The sequence below is a fragment of the Spea bombifrons genome, chromosome 3, assembly GCF_027358695.1.
Source record: "Spea bombifrons isolate aSpeBom1 chromosome 3, aSpeBom1.2.pri, whole genome shotgun sequence".
NCBI classification, from domain to species: Eukaryota; Metazoa; Chordata; class Amphibia; order Anura; family Pelobatidae; genus Spea; species Spea bombifrons.
Window position 1 is genome coordinate 71,980,484 of NC_071089.1, and position 27,016 is coordinate 72,007,499.

Sequence of the window (27,016 nt, forward strand, 5' to 3'; positions counted from 1 at the left end):
TCTCCACCAAAATAACGTAGGAGGAGGGCAAAACTAACGCAGAGTCAGACGAGCCAGGGGTCATACACAGGACGGGTAGTCAGCCAGAAGGTGGGTCAGATCCAAAGCAGGTAGTCAGACGATCCAGGTCATACACAGGACGGGTAGTCAGCCAGAAGGTGGGTCAGAATCAAAGCGGGTAGTCAGACGATCCAGGTCATACACGTAGAGACAAACACAGCCAAATCGTAGAGCAAAGGGTAGTCAGGACAAGCCAAAGGGTCAGATAATCCAGTAATTCCGATAATACGTACAGTAGCAATAACCAGCAAAAGACCACACCAGGGTACCGGTAACAGGGCTTCTGGGTTTTTAAATTTGGCGCCAGTAGACACCACGCCCCCAACACTGACGTCACACGCGCCCCCTGCCTGCCAAAACGCGGCAGCTGCAGCTAAACCTAGCTGCAGTTACGCGCGTGTCCAGCAGAGGGAGCACGACCGCAACGGCGAGCACCCAGCCGGCGCTTCCTCCTGACCTCACCACGAGGTAAGTGAAGCGGCGAGCCGGGAGCCGAGCGGACGGACGCAGGACGACGGGGAACAGCGGATCCACGGGAGCAGGTGACACATTTAAATACTCATTCATTCCATTTATCACACATACTTGCTCAAAAACCCTCCCCCACCCCCTTACCTGAACTGCAGACCTCTCACTCTAAGACTTCTGGAGGGGCCCGGCTGTGCGAGCAACTTCTCTGGCCCCGCCCCCAGAGGAAGGAGGGGGGAGGCAGAGTTATGTGACACTCTTCTAGCTTCCTGTTCTCCTGCCGCTGGTAGGAGAAGCTGCTCGCGACCAGAGCACCGGTAAGCAGCCTGGCCCCAGCGGAGGTCTGATTAGAAGACGACCTCGATTATAAGACGAGGGGTATTTTTCAGAGCATTTGCTCTGAAAAAAACCTTGTCTTATAATCGAGCAAATACGGTTATTATGATGGGCATATGAATACGGTTGTTAGAGTATAATGATTGTGGTGGTGGTGGGATGGGAATGAATTATGATGTGACTGGTTATGATGATGGTCAGGGGTAGCTCTACACTTACAGATACATACACAGCCACTCTAAAACCACACACTTACACATGCATGCATACAACACACTCGCTCTAACACCAAACAGGTATACATAAACACACACCCATTCTAACACCATACGCTTAAACATACATACATACACACTCATAGTTTTTCACATTATTCTGACTATACCAATGATCTCGCAGTTGGTCCCTGTCAGATATTTTAGGCTGAAAAACAAGTGTAGTATTTTTTAGCATATTACACTCACTTAAACACAAAATGGAGTCAAAACCATCTTGTTTGCTTTATATCATATAAAGTATTTATCATATGTATCTCTATGAATGTAAATTCCACAGGTTGCTAAACTGCAAGGCCATTGAAACCAATTTCACTGAGAAGGTAATTTTCTCCTAGTGATACACTATCTGGTCAAGGGTAAGCACCAGATGTGTTCCTTAGACCAGAGCGTCTCTCAGCGGTGAAAAATGTAAATAAAATTGTGTAAATATGCAATGAACTTTGTAATTATAATGAGTCCACAATTTTAACTGGAGGATTTCAATCAATACGTGGAGATTATGGTAATACGCATTGTATTTAAAAGTTTATGTTTAAGAAAAGCCAAAGGAGGAAGGCGAAAAAGGAGAGAAAGAATTGATTTTGGGCTTCCAATATTTTGGACCATATTTTTATACTTATAATTACTTTGGTTATCTAATAATTTTCATATTTACTATCTTCTCATGGCTAACTAGAATTTTATGGCGATTGTCTAATCTGATGAAAGTTTTTTTCTCCTCCTTAATTTTTCCACTGAACCTGGATTTATATCTACATAGACCAGTTAGACCAAAGCAACAAGTGGTAGGGTGGTAAATATAATGGTGTTCTATTATTGTGAATAGATGTGAATTTTGTCTGCTTCAATATAGAAGAGATTATGCCTGTTTTGTGAAAATAATATATTTCATTACTGTACATGACGACATGTGAGACTGCAGCTTATAATGTAAATGAAGTAAAAGGTATTTTTACTGGTAATTAAGTATATTTTTCTGAAATTTTACATTATTTGCATCTATTAAAAATCTCACTAATACTCTAGAAACATTATTAAAATACAGATATATCTACAAAGCTGCCGAACGCTTTGAACATACATGTATGGTCTTTGTCGTTATTACTTTGCACCGCAAGCCCATACACGTTAAGGGGTTAACTATCGTGTTGATACGATATTCATTTTGAATTGTAACGTTTTGTGTGATTTGAAAGGATTTAGGATCAGAGATAAAATATAGGGTATCTCTTTAAATTCATATTGTGGGTGTGATCCTACAATAATTAAAAGCGTCGGAATTTCGTGTATGTGATAGAATATTGGTTTTGCCTATTTTATCTCATTAACATCCGACAGTGATATTAGGAACTATGTGTTTTCACAGTTATCTTATTTATGACTAATGTATTCTTCAAATATACTTTAAAAATTACATTATGTCCCTATTCTGAACATAGAAAATATTCGGACCAGGAACCCACAAATGCGTCACGTGCACAATGAGTGCGCGATGAAATATGAGGCTTGTATAAAATTATTTCAGGGGCTAGTGTTTAATTATTTCAAGTGGCATTTATTTTATGGTGTGTTGGCACTGAGAGGTTTAAAAGGACATTCTAGACAAGATATACACTTTATTGAAAATAATAGCTGTGGAGTTCCTTTAACTGTTGTTTTCCGTTTTACAGAATTCTGCAGAATACTTCCATATATATTTACCCACTTCTCCATACCTCAACTTAATCTTATAATAACAATATAGCTAGTGACTCATTTAATACTGCAACAGTTTTTAAATCCTACAATAACTGATCTCAATAAATGAAACAGAGAGTTTGCTCTTTCTCTATGGCACATTATGGTTAGCAATTCTTGAAGTCTTTAAAAAAAACAAACACATAGCCATGTCTATGATTAGTATTACTTGAAAGGCACTTTATCAGAATTCACATAGATCCATACACTAAGTGTCTGGTATTACGTGCATGGGCACGGGTTTCTTTTTCAGCTATCATTATCTACATTTAATTCATTTAACACATTACTTCCCAATCTCTTTCTCTGAACTGCATTAGTTTACTGTAAGCACAATTAATACAAAACCAATGACATGGTAATTGTTTTACGAACAGATGGTTCAACTGTGCTGATCTAAAAAGTGTTTGTATTGTACCAGAGCATTTTGGTGGTTCAAGGCTTGATATAGATGTGCTGTGTGTAATTACCCTTTAAATTGACAATATGAAAATAGACAAACAAAGCAGTAATTTAAAATTGAACAGCTGATTAGGGCCATTCATTTGCTATTAACATTTTCAAAGGTTGAGCAAAAGCTTACATATTTTTAAGAAAGTTAATTGTATCCCATAACTTACTCATCTTAATCATATTTAATGCATACCCTGTAAACAGACCATTATTACAGCATATATATATACAGCAACAATAACATGCACATCCAACCTTGACCTTTTATGTTCTTAAATCAGAGCACATGTATCCAGGTGTTGAGAATAACATAATACATTTGGATATGCATGAAATCCTAATAATGATCAATTTAAATGAGTTTTCATCTTGGTGCCTTTTAGTAGAAATTAACCAGGATACCAAACAACCAATGTTACCAACGGTTAGTGCAGATGATACAAGCACGAACAAATTAAATAAAATGCAATTACATATTTAGATAACCTTAGTGTCTCCAAAAAGTAACTGTAAAGAAAAGGTGCACAATTGTGTGTTCAATTAGGAAAAAGTCTCTAAAAACAAAAAAAATCCTACCTAACCCATCCCTTTGTCTTGATTAGCTGAGATGAAACAAACCTTGTAACATTGATTTCATCAGTGGACTGGATTGAATTGCTAGATTGTGTTAAATCCATACAAGAAATTGATTAGCAGTCCTTATAATAACCTAGATTAATTAAGTCAAATAAAAAGCATATATTGTATGTTCATTTGGATCATAAGTCTTGTTCATTAATTTTTTAATATAATTAGAATTTCTTGATTTAGTTTCAGGAAGATATGGAGCACTAATACAATGTAAGAGAATATAACACAAACACTAAATTAACATTCCTACCATATAATGTAATGAAAACATGAGACAAATCAGGCAGTGATATACCGTATTTGCTCGATTATAAGACAAGGTTTTTTCCAGAGCAAATGCTCTGAAAAATACCTCTCGTCTTATAATCGGGGTCATCTTATAATCAGACCTCAAATAGATCTGACTATGAGACTAAGATCCAGGTCCCCCGCAGCGATGCAGGGGACCTGGATCCTTCTGTGTTATGCCCCCCACCCGATTTGCATAGAAAACTTCCGCTGCAGCACCGGGGACTCAGAAGCCCGGTAAGTTTGGAGGCGGGAGGGGGAGGGAGTGTTAAACGGGGGGGGCATAAGGCATTTCCGGAGGCAGGGTGCTCTGTGAAATGCCTTTTAACCCTCTTAATGCCACTCTGCCTCCAGAAATGCCTTATACCTCCCTATATGCCACTCTGCCCCATAATATGCCTTTTAACTCCCTAAATGCCAGAGTGGCATATAGGGGTATAAGGCAATTCTGGAGGCAGAGTGGCACATATGGGGTCAAAAGGCATATCATGGGGCACAGTGGCATATAGAGGGTTAAAAGGTGTATCATGGGGCACAGTGGCATTTAGAGGGTTAAAAGGCATATCATGGGGCACAGTGGCATTTAGAGGGTTAAAAGGCATATCATGGGGCACAGTGGCATTTGGGGGTATAAGGCATTTCTTGGGCAGAGTGGCAAGCCTGGGGGCAGATGTGCATAACTGGGGGGGGGGCAGGTTGTAAAAAAAAGGAAATAAAAACAAAATATTTTTCTGAATCATAGCTTTTATTAACAAACAATTGTTCACATAGTTTACATGAATTAACATTTACTGGTAAAACTTTTTTTCCTATAGGGTCTTCTTATATTCAGGCTTTTTCTTTTTTTCCTAAAATAATATTCAGATTTTGGGGGGGTCGTCTTATAATCGAGCAAATACGGTAACTTCCATTATACTGATCACATACCAAGACTTGAAAATCCTTTGCACCACTATATCAGCATTAATCAACCTCACTAAATGAATGCTCATTCAAACCCTCTTATCCTAATTCACCAGCACAGTTCAAATGACAATGGAGTCAACAACAAATACTTAAAGAAACTTTAGATCACCTTCAATAATAATGAATATTTGAGTTGTGGCACATAGAAAGGAAATCTTCGGCTTTAGAGTCCAGACACAAACCATCAACAACAGAAGGCACCACACTAATATATATATATTAATATATAACTAATATACTAACTAGTATGTGTGTATATATATAAATATATATATATATATATAAATATATATATATATATATATATATATATATATATATATATATACACACACACACACATACATACATTATAAAAGTTCAAAAAGTGGTTTTAAACTTTACCAGAATCACCAGTCACAGTAGGTTTTGTAAACATGTAACACTTGTAAACACCCAAATTAACGCTACAAAATTCATTAATCCACTTAATCCATTTTAATCCACGTTTTTTTTTTATACTGTATGACTGGATACAATTTATGTTTATTTGGAGACTGTATTTTATAGTAAGGCAATAGTAGGAAACAAAATTATTACATACCTTTTATTCATAGGAGCACCAAAGGAGTGAATAAAAAAACAAAACCTGCCTTTCAATAGGCTGTGAAATTGTGAGAAATATAATCATATTTTTATCTTATATAATGCTATAGAAAAAAAACACTTTGCCTAGACTAGAGCTATGGACATATGTTTACCTTTCATACCCCCAGCATCCACAGATTGCTCCTTACCAGACATAGGTGAAGTGAAAAACAGCTCAACACCCCTTACACCAGAGAAAATGTTTCGATATTCAATAATATATTGCAAGTAACTTACCCTGTTGGTTTCATTGTCTGATAAAATTTGCTGACATAAGGCTTTTTCAAATTCTTCTACATTCTTGATACATTTTTCAAGAAGATTTTCAGGAAGCTGCGAGTCAGTGAAAAATCGTGTAACAGTTCCAATTGCTTCTGTTTGAAATATCCAAATGGATGGCATAGCTTTATAATATAAGCTTAGTAAGCCATTGAATAGCCCAGTAAGTGAATCTGCTATGACACTGCACTCATGTGCAAGTTTTGTAAGATCTCTTAGAAACCCTCCTGTTGTTGTCAGCTTTCTGATTGCAAGAAGATAATTAAGAAAATGTATCTGTTCAAAGAGTTGTTTTTCACTAACTGGGCAATGTTTCACGATTGAGAAAAGATTTGAAGATGTCAAGTACGATGGAGTTGCATAAGGTTGCTCAGAATCATTAGGACAATGGCACACAGTGGATATATCCATCATACTTTCATTATAACTCTCAAACCCTGAATTGTCTTCCGGCAGCTGCCTTGTTGCTCCCAAATCCTCTGAGTGTTCCCGTGTACTCTCTACACAAAACAAATATCACACACGTGACATTGCAGAATAGTTAAATAACTGACCTTAACCATAGAAACCTTAAATCAAAAAAGAAAGAGACAATTCTCCTAATAAATGGTAATAGAAGTGTTTAGCCAGTATTTTTTGTTCACATGTCATCAACAAAAATTAGCAAGACGATAAGAAATACAGTGAACGATATACCCTAAACGGATTAGTTAGAAGAAAAAATAAGTAAACCAATGAACCATTGGAACATATATTCTCAGTGAGCATTAGATTTATTGAAGTGTTGCAGCCCCAATGAAACAGATTGGGGGATATACTCTAGACACGATTCACACCTTGGTAAGGAATGTATGGATAAGATAATGGAAATAAGGATCATATTAATTCAATCAATTACAAAAATCAAAGAGAAACAACAAATGTACGGAAACATAAAAAAACAAAGGACACAAGAAAACAAATAACCCCTTTGGAGTTGATGTTGGAGGACACAATCACATACTGACCCATTATACAGTGGCAAGGCTAAAACCCTGGTGTTGAAAGGGCTGTTTTCCTCACTGCTTGCTGGGACCAAAAGCTCAGTGAATTAATATGAGAGCACTCAAAATAAGTACTTTCACATTATAAAGATTAACAATTTCCCCGATGCCACTGGGGGATCAATTCAATCTCACAGAGACCCCGATAGGGTCTCTTAGCACATTCACATGCTGCCAAAATAACAAAAAAAATCACATACTTTTATGTAGCAGTTTTGAAGTTAGAGTCTAAAAATTCAAACATGCAAATATTACAATTTGGAAAACAATATCGTGTGCAGAAAATTGTTAATTTAATTGTTAAGGGATGCTTAAGTTAAAAATTAATAAAGGCAAAATCTGTAGTCTACCAATTAAATATTGGTGGTAAAATTAGGCTTTGGACCGTGTGTGCGTGTAGTAGTAGTTTTAGTTCTTGAAGTACTGTTCCTGAGCAGAGTTTAGACAGTTGCACACTAACACTACTAGCAAAATCTCTAGTTTGTGGACAATGTATAACAAATCAGAGTGGCATATAGGGGGTTAAAAGGCATATCATGGGGCAGAGTAGCATATAGGGGGTATAAGGCATTCCTGGGGGCAGATGTGCATAACTGGGGGCAGGTTGGCAAATAAAAGGAAATAAAAACAAAAAAATATGTTTCTCAATCATAGCTTTTATTAAATATGAAAAAATAGTTTACATGAATTAATATTGACTAGTAAAACTTTTTTCCTATAGGGTCGTCTTATAAACAGACTTTTTCTTTTTTTCCTAAATTAATATTCAGATTTTGGGGGGTTGTCTTATAATCAAGCAAATACGGTATGTTAAAATTAAACCGTAAATGAAAAGTTTTAAATATATAATATGTGTAAAGAATACAGTGATGTGATAAAAAGCAGACAATTCCAAATTAAGTATTAAGGAAACATCAAAATAGCACAAGATGAAGGTGGTGCAAAAGGGGAGGTGGCAGTGGGGAGCCAGAGCTTCTTACAGTTTCCTGAAGGGCTCCCCCCTCAATCATGGAGAAGGATGCACCTCCAACAGCAATAAGTTGACCAGGCAGTTTTGTCACTTTATTTGGCTGCTGCTTTGACATGACCGTTAAATGGAAAGCCCCAAAGTGTTCTAGGATAGGCTGGCTCAGTGCATGTCTGTGTCCTATCTGTCTTTGGGCTCAGTCACACTCCTCACGAAAGCTGAGGCCTCACCATGCCTTTTGCTCTAGCTGCTTCTAGTGGCGGCTGTTGTGGGTTTGCTGTTGTCACAAATGCCTTCAGTTTCCCCGTGAAGCAAAGATGCACTGTGGTGTGTATGTACATGTTGATTCATCCCAGAATTGGTGAAATGTCATTTCACCTTACCCCTGCTTACTACCTTATGACACAACTTGCACTGTGCCCATCTCCCACAGATTCAAAGTGCTCATGTCTGATGGTAAACATCATAATGTTTACCGTCAGACATGTATTCATGATGGTTGTGATGATGGTGGTGCTGCACAGTGAAAAGAGGAGCTCATAATCTAAATCCAGGTCATTGTCGTCGTCACCATCATCATCAAAGATGACCATATCTTTTATCACCTGGGCAGAAGGCGGAGTAAGGTCCACACCTGCTATAAGAGTAGACCTTCCCTTTTCTTCCTCACTATCTTTTGGAACAAAAATAGATCTGCTAATATCATCTGACTTGCTGCCCCTATTTGATATAGGTACTGGTGGCGGTGGTTTTATTTTGTTTAGGGCTGCAACTAACGATTATTTTCATAATCGATTAGTTGGCTGATTATTTTTCGATTAATCTGATAAAAAAAATAATGTAAATTTTTCATTTATTTAAAATAATTTAAAGAACAAACTGTATGTTCAGAATAAAATACTTTGAGAAAAAGGCATTTCTTGCTTTCATTACCCAACCACCCCCCAGTTATGTACATCTTAGCCCAGATATGCCACTCCACCCTCCTCAGATATGCCTCATATGCTCTATATGCCACTGTGCCCTCTGATATGCCAATGTGCCCCCAGATTTGCCACTCTGCCATCCCCAGATATGCCTTAAATCCCCTATATGCCTTATACCCTCTGATATTCCTTATACCCCCAGATATTCCTTATACCACCAGATATGCCACTCTGCCCACCCCAGATATACCTCTCTGCCCCCAGATATGCCTTACACCCCCTTTATGCCATAGTGCCCTCTGATATGCCTTATATCCCTGATATGCCACTGTGTCCTTTGATATGCCTTATTTCCCAAATATGCCACTCTGCCACCTCAAATATGCATTTCAATCCCCTATATGCCACTGTGCCCCTGATATGCCTTATACCCCCAGATTTGCCACTCTGCCCACCCCAGATATACCCCTCTGCCCCAGATATTCCTTATACCCCCCTATATGCCATAGTGCCCTCTGATATGCCTTATATCCCTGATATGCCACTGTGTCCTTTGATATACCTTATATCCCAAATATACCACTCTGCCTCCCCAAATATGCATTTTAACCACCTATATGCTACAGTGCCCCCGATATGCCTTATACCCCCAGATTTGCCACTCTGCCCACCTCAGATATATACCCTGCCCCCCAGATATGCCTTAAACCCCCTATAAGCCATAGTGCCCTCTTATATGCCTTATACCCCCGATATGCCAGAGACAAACCTCTGCTGCTAGCCGGCACTTTGCCGGAGCTTCTATGACTGAGTACCAGAAGGTCATGTGACGCCGGTGCTCCATCATACAAGCCCCTGGGGAAGTGCCGACAGTAGTGGAGGTTGTCTGCGCGCATCGCACAGACGCCTGCCAGAGTGGAGGATCCAGGTCCCCTGCTATGCTACGGGGGATCTGGATCTTAGTGTTTTTATCCGACCTCTGACTGAGGCTGGATTATAAAATGAGGGCTGTTTAAAAAACCCTCATCTTATATTCGATAAAATTGATTGAACTAATCAATAATGAAGTGCGTTGGCAACTATTTTCATTATTGATTATTATCGATTCGTTGTTGCAGCCCTCATTCTGTGCTTCATCATAAAATAGCTTGCAAGTTATTTTGGCCCAGGATCCTACCCCTTATTGAGTCCTTGGTTGTAATTGTGACTAAAACCTTGCCACCTTACTTGGTAGGTGGTCCGGACAAGGTTTTAGCACTAGGAGTAAATTCCGGAAGTTCCTCAGTACTGCTACAGCTACTGCATGAGACTCGTGGTAGGGATAGTTCAACTTCTGACTCCAAGCAAGAAGGCTTCTGACTACTTGGGACTGGTATAAAGCTAGGTTTCCATTTGGGTTTTTTTTGCTAAAAACGCCTATAAAAACGCCAATAGCGCCACCTGGCGTTTTTTTGTGAAAAACGGCTGCAGCCAGATGTTAGCTGTAATTCAATAGGAAATCGCAAAATGCCATTTCCACTTGGCGTTTTTCTGTTTGGCGTTTTTTCAGTCCTCTTTGGCGTTTTTCTGCTTTTTTGGGCTCTGTGGCAGTTTTTCAAAATTGCAGCATGTTGACACTCTGGCGTTTTTTGCAAGAAATCTTGGCTTTTTTTCTCCAATAGAAGTCTATGGGAGAGAAAAAACGCCATGAAAAAGCCATGTGGGTTTATTGCCTTGGCGTTTTTTATGGCGTTTTTTCCACAGTTACAATGCAGAGGATGGACCCAGTATCTGTGTGTCCTACGAGAAATAGGCTGAAAACAAACAGTTTCACACAAAACAAAGTCCTGGACTGGTTCATATTGAATTTTACACCATTTGGAACAAACATGCCATTACAAACAAACATACGCGACCGGATCCTGCGTGCCAAAAGCAACAGCAAACAATTTGCACCATCATTTGGGGCCAATCTTCCCAGAGGAGCAGACATTCGAAATAAAGCATGCCTTACAAACCACAGAAAAGAGACAAAAGGGTCTACCAAGTAAATGACATCAGGAGAGGGCAGATACTTGCCATTTATCCTAATCCCTTTTAGCTGGGTGAAACTTCTAACTTGTAAAGGCTGGAAAAACTGCCTAAGGTCAAAAAAAGCAATTTCCACAGAAAGGCTAAAACGCCAGAAAAAACTGCAGAAAAAAACGCCAAAACGCAGGTAAATGCAGTGGCAGTTTTCTTGGCAGTTTTCCTGGCGTTTTTCATCAAGAAAAAAACGCCGGACAAAAACCCAAGTGGAAACCTAGCCTAATGGTAGTCTATAACTACTTCTTTTTCTTACACATCTGCCACAAGCTCTGCCCAATCCATGAACACTGGAATCACTCCTTCTCACAGACATTTCCAAACCTTTTTTTTATACTCTTCAGAAAAAATATATATAAAAAAAACAATTAAAAGGTATATCTCACTACTTAGCAATTTCACATAGTGAAATGCTTGATTTTGTCACCAACACTTATTATTCAGAAATTAATAAAAAATAACAAAAAATATTTTGTGTTGTCCACATATAAGAGGTTTGGTTAATAGTGTAAATGGGCAACTGTCTCATCTGTGTTATTTACTATTAATAAGTGTGGCTATTTTTTTATGTTTTAAAAGTCTCACACTCCAACTCTCATCAGTCTGTAACTACTACTGACAAGTTAAAATGGCATCAACACACTTATATATCTAATGCTTGTCCCTTCCCCTTGTAAATGGCCAATTTTTTGGCTACTTCTATCCTTCAGTCATTAATATATACCCTCATATACACAGTCATCAATGAGGGGTAAAACGGCTTGTAATTGTGCCAAAATGGCTTGCAATGGCGTCTAGACCTGACGACTAATGGGCATATCCTTACAAATTTTTGGCACTCTTTTTCGTAGAGATTGCAGCAATAGGAGGTAAGGGTCGTTCCCCACATTCATGTAGGGGCTCTTGAAAAAGGGGGTAAAAATGTGCATATTACATCTGAGATTTTACAGAAATCTATTACGGGACTATGAGGGGAAAAAATGAGACTTCTGGTTTAATATTTCTATAGATGATAATTTAGCAACTCTGTTTTAATTACATTCCCTAATGTTCAACAGGGGTTTTGTTTACATTTTGCAAAAAATAACAACCTCTTAAAATAAACACTTTCTAGGCTAAAGACTAGAATTGCTGTTATTTTTAGTGAATAAACCCTTTGGTTACGGAACCTGAAGTACCGATTAGAATAGTTTAATGAAAAAGAAGGCTGACAAGAACATATGAAGGAGAATCCTATTTTTCACTCCTGGGCTTCACTTTGCATGATTAGGTGGCAACCCCAGCAAGCTTATTTTCCAGGAATGGTCCTGTAGCTAGTCATGTGTAAAACAGTTACATAAGTGAAAATTCTCCAAATTCTCCTTACACATTGAACTAGCATAGCCTTTCTAATTAGGAAATTTGCCATGGTTGGCCCTTGTTATGCACAGTGAGGTCAGGGAGATCAAACGGCTCTTTTGCAAACCCATCCGCCAATGCTAATTGTGTTTGTACCTTTTCCCAAACATTTTGCATTCATTTTGGCTAGGAAAAGTTGCTGACGCAGCTGGAGAACTTTGGCTTCCAGTTCAAGCACCTTCTCCTTCCAGTTCACATCCTGAGTAGAAACAAGTTTTGCCAGGTGTTCCGTATACCCTCTGCTACTTTTTTGTTCTGGCTTTGATCTGATGATTGCAAATGCTAGAGCCAGTTTTGCGATCCTATGATTCCAGTTCTGTGTTTCCATTTTTTACTGATATCCTGAGAAAAAATGTATTGATTATATTAAATTTCTATTGCACGCATGATAATATGAATGTATAATCCTGAATTATATGCACACTCAAAAAGGGAACGGGAAAGTAACATAGACAGGGAAGAGTAGATAGACAGAATAGACAAATGTGAAAAGACAGAGAACAAAAGTAGTGCTTTGTAATCTATCTGTGCATGTGACTGGCTGTAGAAGCGATCACGTGAATGGTCAGGGGTATGTACTGTAGACTGACTGATCGGGTTATGGAATGTTCAGCCACAGCGCTACAGTAAACACTTTAGATAGGTGAATACCTCACTGACATAAGAGAAAAGGTGGCCATGTGCTTCAGTACTATTTATGTGGACAAGGTCATGACCATTTGAGTGGGGATTGGTAAGCCACTTATACTGGAACAAGCAACTAGCACTTGTTGGACATCTAAGAATACAACAGAAGGTCAGCACATGGGCTGTGACAAGATGTGGCCCTGCAAAATTCCCGGCATAGGTGTTCCATGACCCATCCAGATCATAGTCTGAGTCTTGCTCACAGATTTTGTTCACTGAGTGACCACATAAAATGCATTACGCTTTGATGTGTGTTTGTCGGAAGGTTTCTACTAGCATTGGGTACTAAAAAAATAGTGTTTAATCACAATGATTAGTAAAATATAAAAATCCAAGTGCTTTACAGCAAACGATTGGCTTCTTTGACATCAAGTAAGAGAAGGGATGCTGCAGCTTCAGACCTTACCTAAGGTATGTGTCATTTTCCCCTGTTTACCTGTTTGAAATACATTCATGAATACTTTGAAAATACTATATATCATATATGAAATTACATAATGCCTGTAAATAATCTGACTTCTCACCTTAAATGGGCTATAAACTGTGTGAGGTTTGTGAGCATGTTTAGTTATGCTCTTATGCAAGTGCTGGTTCCTTGTGTGATTGTCTGTCTCTGTTGTGAATTTATTGTGAGTGGATATCTTTCAGTGCTGTGAAAGTTGTGTGGGAGCAGCTCTAAAAGCTTGTACTTTATAGTGATGTGAGTTGTATAAGTGAATATATTTGAATGCAGTGAGTTGTATTCCTTTGTGTCTGCGTATGAATGCATGTCTGTGTTACCCAAGCTCTGTGAGTTGTGTTCTTGTATTAATAAAGTGTCTTTCTGTGAGTAATGTTAGTGCTATATGCATTTTGTTAAAGCAGTCCATCAAATATTCCTCCCCATATTACCCACCATAATCCTTTACACTACTACACTGTTTTCCCACCTTACATTCATTATATATTAGCCATTAGCCTCCCCTTTTACCTCTACTTAACATTTTATGTATCATTATCCATTACCTTTCCTTAGCTTATGTGAAAACTTTCCTCCTCAGCCCAGTCTCCCTTCCGTAACAAATCGTACTGCAGGCCCTGGAATGGAGGAGAGGGAGGAAGCTTGAACTGTTTTCTGCTGCCGAAAGAGAGGAACAGGCCAACATGAGTGGATTGTAAACGGAAGGCCAGTAGCGTACCTAAAGGGGGCGGTTTGCCCCGACTGCCACTCATCAGGGGGTAGGGTGACCACATTTTATTTCTGCCATTCAGGGACACACTATGAAGCGCATTAGATTATACACACAGGTGTATATATATATATATATATATATATATATAGACTATGATTGAAATATGATTTCAAAATAACAGCTGAACTTGCATTTTTGTTAATATTAGCCCATGCTGCTGAAATATGTCTAAATATTAGATCCTGTTGCCAATTTATATATATATATATATATATATATATATATACACACTGCTCAAAATAATAAAGGGAACACTAAGATTACACATCCTAGATCTGAATGAATGAACTAATCGTATGACATACTTTTGTCTTTACATAGTTGAATGTGCAAACAAAATCACACAAAAGTTCTTAATGGAAATCAAATTTATCAACCCATGGAGGTCTGGATATGGAGTTACACTCAAAATCAAAATGGAAAACCCCACTACAGGCTGATCCAACTTTGATGTAATGTCCTTAAAACAAGTCACAATGAGGCTCAGTAGTGTGTGTGGCCTCCAAGTGCCCGTATGACCTCCCTACAACGCCTGGGCATGCTCCTGATGAGGTTGCGGATGGTCTCCTGAGGGATGTCCTCCCAGACCTGCACTAAAGCATCCGCCAACTCCTGGACAGTCTGTGGTGCAACGTGGCATTGGTGGATGGAGCGAGACATGATGTCCCAGATGTGCTCAATCGGATTCAGGTCTGGGGAACGTGCGGGCCAGTCCATAGCATCAATGCCTTCCTCTTGCAGGAACTGCTGACACACTCCAGCCACATGAGGTCTAGCATTGTCTTGCATTAGGAGGAACCCAGGGCCAACCGCACCAGCATATGGTCTCACAAGGGGTCTGAGGATCTCATCTCTGTATCTAATGGCAGTCAGACTACCTCTGGCAAGCACATGGAGGGCTGTGCGGCCCCCCAAAGAAATGCCACCCCACACCATTACTGACCCATGGCCAAACCGATCATGCTGGAGGATGTTGCAGGCAGCAGAACGTTCTCCACGACGTCTTCAGACTCTGTCACGTCTGTCACATGTGCTCAGTGTGAACCTGCTTTCATCTGTGAAGAGCACAGGGTGCCAATGGCGAATATGCCAATCCTGGTGTTCTCTGGCAAATGCCAAGCATCCTGCATGGTGTTGGGCTGTAAGCACAACCCCCACCTGTGGACGTCGGGCCCTCATGGAGTCTGTTTCTGACTGTTTGAGTGGACACATGCACATTTGTGGGCTGCTGGAGGTCATTTTGCAGGGCTCTGGCAGTGCTCCTCCTTGCACAAAGGCGGAGGTAGCGGTCCTGCTGCTGGGTTGTTGCCCTCCTACGGCCTCCTCTACGTCTCCTGTTGTACCGGCCTGTCTCCTAGTAGCGCCTCCATGCTCTGGACATTATGCTGACAGACACAGCAAACCTTCTTGCCACAGCTCGCATTGATGTGCCATCCTGGATGAGCTGCACTACCTGAGCCACTTGTGTGGGTTGTAGACTCCGTCTCATGCTATCACTAGAGTGAAAGCACCGCCAGCATTCAAAAGTGACCAAAACATCAGCCAGGAAGCATAGGAGCTGAGAAGTGGTCTGTGGTCACCACCTGCAGAACCACTCCTTTATTGGGGGTGTCTTGGTAATTGCCTATAATTTCCACCTGTTGTCTGTTCCATTTGCGCAACAGCATGTGAAATATATTGTCCGTCAGTGTTGCTTCCTGAGTGGACAGTGTGGTTTCACAGAAGTGTGATTGACTTCGAGTTACATTGTGTTGTTTAACTGTTCCCTTTATTATTTTGAGCAGTGTATATATATATATATATATATATATATATATATATAATATATATATATATATATATAATATATATATATATAGCACTCTCAAATGGAAACTGCTGGTTACTAGCACCAGGCTTGGAATATTGGGAATGGTGTGCAATGGACTTTGTGAGTAAATATATATATAAATATATATATGTAAATATATAATATAAATATTAGACCCTACTGCCGAAAATATGTTAATATTAGCCCCTGCTGTCAATATATATAGTATATCAGTATATATCAATATTGGACTCTGCTGCCAAAGCATTCTATATTGAAAAAAATGGACCCTACGCAAGCATTTTCTTGGGCCCCTCTGCTCCCGCGCCAAAAAATAGGTATAGATCAAATACAACACATAAAACAGCACTTGTATGTATAGATCAACTGAATAAGATACAGACCTTATATTTGCAGGTATACATAAATGATGTATGGAAACATAGCATAGCAGGTACAGATCAACACAGATAACACACAAACCTGGCTTTGCATGTGTAGGTCAATTGAAATTCACATGCAAACTCAGCAGTGAAGGCATCTAATCAGACATACAAATCCTGTATTTGCATGTATACAATATACAATACAATAGGTATACAATAATAATAAACATTGCAGATATAGATCAACAGATTAACACACAAATCCAGCTTTGCACATATCAACACACATCTATATGCAGGTATAGATCAACTGGAAATCACATGTGAACTCAGCACTGAGGGTATAGATCAAATAAACACATGGAAACAGCATTGCAGGTATTGATCAACTGAATAAGACATACAAACCCTGTATTTGCAGGTATACATACATAATGTATGGAAACCCAGCATTGCAGATATGAATCAACAGAATAACACAAAAATAGCCATAGATCAATTGGAATTCACAAAAAAACTCAGCATTAATGGTATGGAAAAAACCCTAAATCACAGGCATAGATCACAGGTTGCACAACCCAAAGCCAGCCTTGGCGTCCACACTGCCAACATAGAACCTGATCAGCACCCCAAACAGCCTAGCATGAGTCAACTTTGTCCCCAAACAGCCTACATGTGCCATCATGTGTTTACACAAATCAATACATCTATGATACACAAACAAAAACACTTTTACAGTCACTCACTAATTTACACTTTCATTCACAAAATTCATTCACACAATTATTTATTCTCTCACTCACACAAATCATTTACACATATTAATTAATGCATTCTCACACATTCATTCATTTTCTACCTCATTCAGACAATTCATCCACACATTCATTCATACTCTCCCTTATTCAGACAATTCATCCACACATTAATTCATTCTCTCACTCATTCACACAATTCATCCACGTATTTCAGGGGCAGAGGTGGCACAAGCAGGCTGCTTCAGGGGCAGAGGTGGCACAAGTATGCTACTTCATTGGTAGCGGTGGCACAGCCAGGCTGCTTCAGCTGTGGTCAGCAGGAGCCTACCACGTCAATGCCTGGCTTACCATATAGTGATATGGGTTATGCTGCAGTACCGTCAATGTCTGGTTCAGTATATAGTGATGGGACTAATGATGTACCATATCTGTTCATTACATGTTTTTATCTAAATGTATTTAATTTATTTATGAGTAATTTTTTTTTAGATTTACATTTTTTTTCCAGTTGACATGGAGTTTACAAATCTGTGAAATAGAGGTAGAGTGCCAGTAAACTTTATTTTTCACAAAGTAAACAATTAAACAAATCTTACCAGAAAATAAGGTTTCCAAAATTATTTTCGTAAAAAAGCTATAGAGGTACTAATGACTTCTTATTGCCTCCTTTGTCCTGCCTACAGCATGGGGACAGCAGTGACTGTTGCGCACCGTTGGGTCCTCACTTTAATTCCTGGCTGCGAAAACAGCACACACCCAGCTACTAGGTTCCCTTACTTTTCATCTGCTACATTCAGTGTAACTGAATTTCTGTAGGGGACTGTTCTGTGCCATAAATCTGATGGAATAATCCATGAAATAACCCGAGGGGATTATGTATGTGTTTTCACGTTTATATGGTCAGATGTGACAGGGATTGTCACGGTCAGGACTACTTGCCAAGCCGTGACTGTGTGGAGGGCGTGGGCATGAAGGGGTTAATAGCACCAGGCCTCTGGATTTACTAACTTGACCCCTTAACAAGGCATAAATTATCCCAAATTAACCCCCAAATCCTGCCTGTATCCCCCCAGGTAGTCTGCCACCACTCACGATTTTGATACCGGATTCGTGAGAAATCCGAATTAGAACCTTTATCTCTATATATATATCAACCCACCCTGGGCAACCAACATATATATATATCCTGTAGAACTTAATAACAATACGGTAACGTGTTATCCTCTCTTAGGGTTCGTGGATATCGATACTAGAGCCCAAAGACAGACTTAGATTTTGAATATTTTAATAACAAAAAGACAAAGATTACACAGTGCCAGAATTACAAAAAACAAGACATACAAAAGAAAAATAAAACAGCAAACAGTTCTTAAAAACAAAGGGACTTAAACACAGGACCCTCACTCATGTGTTTCTGCAATAAGTAGGCCTGTGGGAACTCCTTAAGTCCAGATGGTTCTTATGATGTTGTTCCGATCAGAGTATATCATGGAGTTCTGCTTTGAGGTCATTGTCCCTAAATCAGACTTTTGCAAGCAAACGCCCCTCTGACCACATGACTGATTATATGACACCATCCCCAAGAATCGGGTCCCATCTTTGATGTTCCAATAAGTTATGGTGGGGTAAAGGTGATGGAAACCCCTCCACTTAAGATAGGAATGGAATTCCTATAATTCAGGGTCCTTATCTGTTAGGCCATGAATCACCACAGGGGTCCTTTGGGAAGATGACACCTCTAGCCAGAACAGATACAGAGTGCATGTACAAAGAAACACATTTAAATCAACCTCAGATTAACTCATTGAATGCTTAAACAAAAAAACTAACCACCTCTGCTGGGTTACCCTTCCATGCATCCACTACGTTATATGAGTTAATCATGACAGGGATAACCTCACTTAAGTCACAAAATGGTTCTCTAACCACTATGATACTAGGACCCCCACTCACTCTTTGTCATCGTATTGCTTTCTTACTGATACATATGCTGTCTTTTCATTTGTTTTTATTTTTGAAAGTCATTCATTAACATTATGTGTATTTTGCAAAAGGTTAATTATGAAAGCATACCCTTATGATCAGGAGCATAACCAGAAACCACAGGCCCCTGGAGTATAAAATGTCCTGGTACCTTACCCACCCCACACTTCACCAAGCTACATGTCCAACAGTGCTGGCTTTGCCCTCAAAAAGCATGTGAGTGCCAATTGTGTCCCTAAACATCTTGTCAGTGCCATCTTTGTCCCCAAAAGCTTCTCTTTAACATCTTTTGTCCAAACAGCTTGTCTGTAATATCTTTGTCCCCAAATAGCTTGTCTGTGCTATCTGTGTCCCCAGTTCTTCAGTGCCCCCAAACAGCTTTCATGTGCCATCCCAAACAGCTTGTAAGTGTCCCCAAAAATCTTGTCTGTGTTATCTTTACTCTCAAACAGCTTGCCTGTGTGATATTCATCCCCAAACAGCTTGTCTGTGCCACTTGTGTCCCCGAACAGCTTGTCAGCACCCTTACACAGCTTGTCTTTGCCATCTGTGTCCCCATATATCTTATCTGTTCTATCTGTGTCCCCAATCAGCTTGTCAGCACACTCAAATAACTTTTCTATGTCATCCTTGTTACCAAACAGCTTGACTGTGCCATCTTTACTCCCAAACAACTTGTCTGTGTCATCTGTGTCCCCACATAGCTTGTCTGTGCCATCTTTGTCCCCAGTTTTTCGGTGCCCCAAACAGCTTGACTGTGCCATCTTTACTCCCAAACAACTTGTCTGTGTCATCTGTGTCCCCAAACAACTTGTCACCCTCAAATAGCTTGCCTGTGCCACTTGTGTCCCCGAACAGCTTGTCAGCACCCTTACATAGCTTGTCTGTGCCATCTTTGTCCCCAGTTTTTCGGTGCCCCAAACAGCTTGACTGTGCCATCTTTACTCCCCAACAACTTGTCTGTGTCATCTGTGTCCCCAAACAGCTTGTCACCCTCAAATAGCTTGTCTGTGCCATCTTTGTCCCCAAACATCTAGTCAGTGCCCCCAAACAGCTTGACTGTGCCATCTTTGTTCCCAAACATCTTGTAAGTGCCCCATCTTGTCTGTGTCATCTGTTTGTCTCCGAACAGCTTGTCAGTGCCTCCAAACATGCAGAAAAGAGCAGGGCAGTGCCAAGGTGGGTGTACCACACCTGGGCACATCGGGCAGGTAGCACAACATGAAGGTTGAAATAATGAAGGATTCACAGAGAAAGAGAAGTGTTTCCGCACCTGTCTTTTTCTGCAAATCTGTCTGAATTATTCTGGCCCTTTGGAGTGACTGAATTAAATCTACACTCTCCTAGCCAGTAGCTATGGGTATTACCTGCACCTAGCGCCTTTAAAGGGGCAGACAAGTAGTCACAGGGCCCCTGCTTATGATTGACACTTTCTGTCAAATTATTTCCTATCCAAATTATTCCATCTCAGTTTTACCCCCCACAAAAGTGAATTAAATACATGTATCATAATGGATCACATTACTTAGGTTTAGGAAAAGTAGCCTCTGGCTCTCTAGCTACTTTTGATGAATAGGAGCAGGTTAAATTTTTTTAAAAAGTGCCAGGTATTGGTAGTGCCTGTAACTGTTTTGCAAACAAAAGGCAAAGGCAAGCTACATTCAATTAAAAAAAACAAAATAGGATCCCCTATTAACCTAGGTGGGGCTATCCATTTGCACCACTCTTCTTTTCCCAACGTTGCTCACTGTGGGGTGAGGGGTACTTAAATAGCCATTGAAGGTTAAATGCATGTTGATAGAGGGTAAATAATATATATAAAAAAGAACATAAAAAGAACACTATAGGAGGTATGGATCTGTGCCACATCGTCACCTCCCCAGTGTAATGTAATGTAGAGATCGCACATTGGGATCCGTTGCTGATTGGGGTGAGGGAAGTTAACAATAAATACAATTCCATCTTGTATCCACCTCCCTTAACTTAACATAAATTGGGTCATTGTTCAACAGTGGCAACTACTATGTAAAAGAAATCTAAGCACAATTGCACATTTATATACTAGCACTAATAACTATTATGTTTCATGTATTTCTATGCTTTTTAAAGGCACTATTTGTCCTGAAGAACATGATGTATAAAAAGTGTCGCCACATCAAATATGGAAAAGGAGGTGCACAAACAAAATGGCTGCTTTTTATTAGAGCTCTGATTGAACCGTTTTACAATTTGTCTCCATCATCAAATCTTTCCGTTCATTGTAAAAATTGCCTCTCACCAACCTCTACAGAAGCTGCTGTGGAATATAACTTACCTTTTAATAGGGAATTGTAGTTGTGGATGGTGTTAGTGTTACGATTAATATTCCTCGTGTTTTTTTACTGCATGTTGGTTCCTTTTAATGGGGTTCCCTTGACCTGCATTGTGTAGTCCATGTGCTTAGAACTGAGGCCTATATCCCTTGCTTCCCTTGCTGGATGTTACACATAAAAAGGATCTTTGCCAGCGGATCCCTCTACATACCTATGTCATACACAGAGCACACATAGGAACATGGGTGCAGACAGAGCTTGGACCAAGCAGTGTTACATAGCCTGAAGGGTACTCTACAATACCACATCCTCACTTCTTACCTATATTTGTTTGCCCAGGTAATGCGAGCTGCTGCCTCGGTGGGGTGAGACACATTCTTGAGGTAATGTTTATAATATCTATGGTCAGACATCTATAGACGTTACTCTTACTTCTTGCAGACATATGACCTTGCCTTTGCTGTAGGCCTTCTTTGGGGTCAACTCAGTGTCTCTATCCTTTTCTGTTCTTCGTTCCTCCTTTTTTGGCCTCAAAACAAGCACCACACTCAGACTCATCAGCAAAGGAAAGAGCACTGACATCTCTCTCAGCAAAAGACATTGTGAATCTTATCTCTCCGCTGATGGATGCCAAACCACGACACATGGGGGTAGGCCCATCTATTCAGGTCAGAAAGAAGTGTAGTCAAGAGAGGGTCAAAATTCAACTCCCTAATCCTAGAGCCGTCTGTGGGAATGTTAACTCCTAGATATTTGACAAAATCACTCTTCCATTTAAAGGGCATAGTGGTTTGGATATGACTAGACACGGCTGTGGGAAGATGGAACCCTATCACCTCAGACTTAGACAGGTTGATCTTATAGTTGGAGATAGAACAAAACAGGTCTAGCTCAGATAACACCACGGAAAGCGATCGCCACGAATCAGAGAGAGTTACCAGTACATCATCCGCGAATAACGAGATGACATGGGATCGGCCAGCAATCATAATGCCTCTGATGTCAGGATGGTTGCGGATAGAAGCAGCAAACGGTTCGACCACCAAAAAATTGTCAGATTGAAATTGTAGATTATTGTCGCGATCACAGATACGGAGCAGGTAGCTCTGCGCCCTTTTAGCCCTCAGGGCTCTGGCCAATAACTTGCCAGGTTTATCCCCAAATTCATAAAACCCGCTTTTAGTCAGCAAAAAATTACGTTTAATCCAGGAATCTAGCAGAGAAGCCAGCCAAGAGCTGAGATTAGTTAATTGAATTTGCAACGATGGGAGAAGGGTGAGTTTATGACGCAGTTCTAAATGAGCTATTTGCTTGGTTAAAGTGAGAATGGAATCTAAATGCGTACGTTTAAGCGAAGCCCTCGAGTCCGATCAGGTGGCCCCTCACAACCGCCTTGTGAGCCTCCCAAATAACCGGGGCCGAAACATCAGGTGTGATATTTTCTTTAAAGTAATTAGTAATATGAGTTGACAGCTCCTTAACGTGGTGGGGGTTGTCAAGTAGGGTCTCACTGAGCCTCCAACTCCACACAGATGTAGGAAGGCCTGCCAGAGCAAGCTGGAAAAATACAGGGGCATGGTCGCTAATAGTCATGGCTCCTATCCCAGCAGAACGCAGGAGGGGCAGATGGAAATGTGAAATGAAAAATGCGTCAATCCTAGTGTAGGTATTGTGACATGGGGAAAAATATGTGTAGTCCCTATCGGTAGGGTGAAGAGTCCTCCACACATCCATGAGCAGGTGCATTTTAAAGTGTTTAATAACCCTACGTATCATGGAGTATGGAATGTGAGATCGCCCTGAGAACGTATCCAGAGTCGGGTCAAATGCCATATTGAAATCCCCTCCGAGGACAGTGATGCCCTCCTGGAAGTCCGCCAATTTGTTGAGAGCTGAGATAATATAATGACCGTGTTTCTTATTAGGAACGTAGATGTTTGCAAAAGTAATTTTTTGAGATCCAATAAAGCCCTTCACAAATATTTAAGGCCCTTCACTATCTCTCCATTCATCACAGAATTGGAAACGAATAGCTTTATGTAAGAGTATGGCAACCCCCTTAGTTCTAGTGGAAGGTGAACTAGAGAGGAAGGAATGTACAAAGGTCCTGTCTAGGAGTCTATATTCTTTGCCCTGCCGAAAGTGGGTTTCTTGGATAAAAGCAACATGGGACTTAGTCGAACGTAAAAAGGAAAGCAGTTTAGAGCGTTGTTTCAGTTTATTTAAACCCCTTATATTAAGGGTAACTAAGTTCAAGTAGTTAAGTAACATAATAAATGGATTGGTAAGCAATACAGCCACCTCAGGTCACCATAACCGTCAACAAAAAACAAAGAAAAACAATAAGTCAAACTCATGTAAAAAATGTAAGATGTGTGTGAGATACACCAGATTGCTGGGCAAGTATGAGCCAAGGAACTACAAAGAGTCCCAGATTCACTATCCATGTCTGGATAGGAGTGCTCCGGGGGGGGGGCTGGGAAAGGAGCAAAGAGGGACAAGGAAGGTAGACAGGGAAAAGGGAAAAAGTTAGATGCTCCACCGTCTGGAAGGGGGAGTTGAAAACATAATAGATGTGTGGAATATATGTTGTGTGGGATAGAGGAAATGGACCAGAAACTGTCATAACTAAATAGCAGGATCTTCCCGCGGGGGGGGGAATATGAGCTACAGGGCAATATATAAGCCAACAGGCTTCAGCTCATGTGGCTCGGAGGCACCCGCCTGGGGAGGCCATCGGAAAATTAAAAATAAATAAAACAGAGCAAGTATCACAGCGCAGAGATGTGCGTGGGAGAAGTGTAGTGTAGTGTAAGGTGTAATGTAACTAGGCACCACATAGTATGGATAGGAGCTTAACACGCTGGGGTGATCTGGGGAAAAGCCCGGCATAGGTAACCAGCAAGGGATAAACTGGAGGTCTACAGCCTCATCAGGGGCCCCTCATGACTGACCAAGGGGGAATACACATACACACGCACACAATAAATACAGAAATAGGAGCACATCAAAAAATCATATAAGTACAGATTCCAGGGTTCTACCAACTTGAACAACAAGTACAGCCAAACAAGAATTTAGATAACACCCAGCAAATACTATTTAAAAGCACCTATCTGAAGCATAAATATTGGTGTGGCCATATACCTCTTTAGCCAGCCACTACACCAAAGTACCCCAGTTTGGCGAGTCAGCTCTGTATTAAGCAATATAGCCATGTACATTGATATATGAGTCTGTGCTGTTTACTGTACAACCGAGTCGCCTTTTACTACTTAAATTCACCAGGACACCATTAATGGGGCACCTTTTTTTGTGGAAAAGGCCGCTAGTCCGCTGGTCTAAGCTTTACATTAAGCAAACAAAAACAAATTAATAAATAAATAAAACATTAAACGCTTCTTTTGGGGTGCAGGTTTTGGCCATTCACCTAGTGTACCACATTACATCAATTGCCAATGTTGAAACCCGAAGCATTCTTAGTCAAAACGATGAGCCTGTATCAACTGGTGTCACATGTAAAATACAAGATTTTTTTATACACACTTCCTCTGGTGTACAGCATCTTTACTCTCACAATGTCAGAAAAAATCCCCTTTGTGGTAACCCTCTGCTTCACAAGGTAGAAGCATGAATGCACAAACTAGTATCCATAAGGTCTTGGTCACCTTTTTTATTTTGTTTGCTGATCATACAATAATGCATGGCAGTCACAAGCCTTTCAAAAGGAAGTACAGCATGAGTATCAAATCATAAATGCAAACTGAAAAAACAACAATGTATCCAGATGGGAAATTTAAAAACATGAACACACAATACAAAAGCAACTTTACATGTTGTCTCTTTTTGTGCTAATGGAGCAATGATGGATTTGTATTATCATTTTTATACACTGTCCATTGCAATACGTATACCCTTCAATATCTTCGATATCCACACCCTTGCTAATCAAGTGAGAGGGGGAAAGACCATCCAAGCATAGCCTCGTGAAAAATGTTTTATTATTTCTAACAGGGCTGTGTTGTAGTGTCAGAATAAAAATATATGCTTTATGGAGAGGGCTAAGAAATTACAGGAATCTTAAAATACTTTGAAATTCTTGTACCATAACCATAAGGTTAGCTTATGCGGAATATCCTAAATGTGTGTATATGTATGCAAATTAGGTGATCGCTTTCACCATTCTAGAATCCAACCGGTTATTGCATTGTGACATCATAAGCACCAGTGACATCATCACTCTTATAAAGCTGCAGCTACAGCCCTTTCTCCTCACTGTGTCAAGACATTCACAAGGTGCTATTTAATAGTGATCTTAACTGTGATCTTGAACTATTTTCTCTCTTACAATAAATGTTTGTTGGAGCGTGAGCAGAAAATGAGCAAGAACTCCCAGAGCACCGTGGAAAGGTGTAGCTGCTGGTGTGGACTAGGGTGGAGAATAAAAAAATGTTGCCCCAGAAAACTCTGTAGGTTTTTAAACAGGGCAAACAATGCAGTGTTGAATGCCTTCAGAAGGAGGAGGGAAGGTCAACAAATGGAGAGTTTTCCCAGCAAAGTGATAAAGGAGGGAAGCAGTGCAGAAAAACAGAGGAGGCGAGGAAAGAAAAGGAGCACACGCACTGCTAAAGAAGGCGATGAGAATTTCCACTGCCTGATAGAGACTACAAAGGAGCCAGTGAAAGAACCTCGGCAGCTGATAGAGAAACGCCCCAGAAGCAGCACAAGCAGCTGTGACTACGAGGAAATGAGACGTAGATACGAGGAGCAAGTTGGGCGAGGAAGAAATGCAGAAATATCACTGTCGCTGTCTTCTTTCAAGTTTCATTCTGTGCTGGGACAGGGAGGTTTTGGGAAAGTGATGTTGGCTTCCTGCGTTGGCAGGAATTCCCCGGTGGCAGTCAAAATGATTCGAAAAAAACACACAAGGATCATGAACATCTTAAAAGAGAAGAGGACACTCGAGTTGGCCAGGAACAGCCCATTTCTGTGCCGTGGATATGCTGCCTTCCAGACACAAACCTCCGTATTCTTCCTCATGGAGTATATGCCTGGAGGGAGCCTGCAGATGTTCATGGCCAGAGAGGGCTGCATGACAGAGACCACAGCCAGGTTTTATTCTGCTGAAATAGTCTGTGGCATTCAGTACCTCCACTCACGTGGCATTATTCATCGGGACCTGAAGCCAGGCAACGTGCTGCTAGACGGTGAAGGACACGCCAAAATCTGTGACTTCGGTCTTGTGGCAGAGAACATTTGTGGAAACACACTAACTTCAGAACGTTGCGGGACTTTTCGCTACATGGCCCCAGAGATACATTTAAGGGA

At 40.3% G+C, this 27,016-nt stretch overlaps 1 protein-coding gene across 1 annotated transcript in view; it reads right to left on the minus strand.

Annotated features, from left to right (window-relative positions):
- The window catches only part of MEI4 (meiotic double-stranded break formation protein 4), a 38,552-nt gene extending 25,704 nt beyond the window's left edge, over positions 1–12,848 (minus strand). Inside the window, exons 1-3 of the mRNA XM_053460349.1 lie at positions 12,617–12,848; positions 8,609–8,805; positions 6,081–6,620 (exon numbers count right to left, since the gene is read on the minus strand). Coding sequence (XP_053316324.1) covers positions 6,081–6,620; positions 8,609–8,805; positions 12,617–12,848 — 969 coding nt within the window. The remainder of the gene's footprint in view (positions 1–6,080; positions 6,621–8,608; positions 8,806–12,616) is intronic.
- Positions 12,849–27,016: the final 14,168 nt, after the last annotated feature.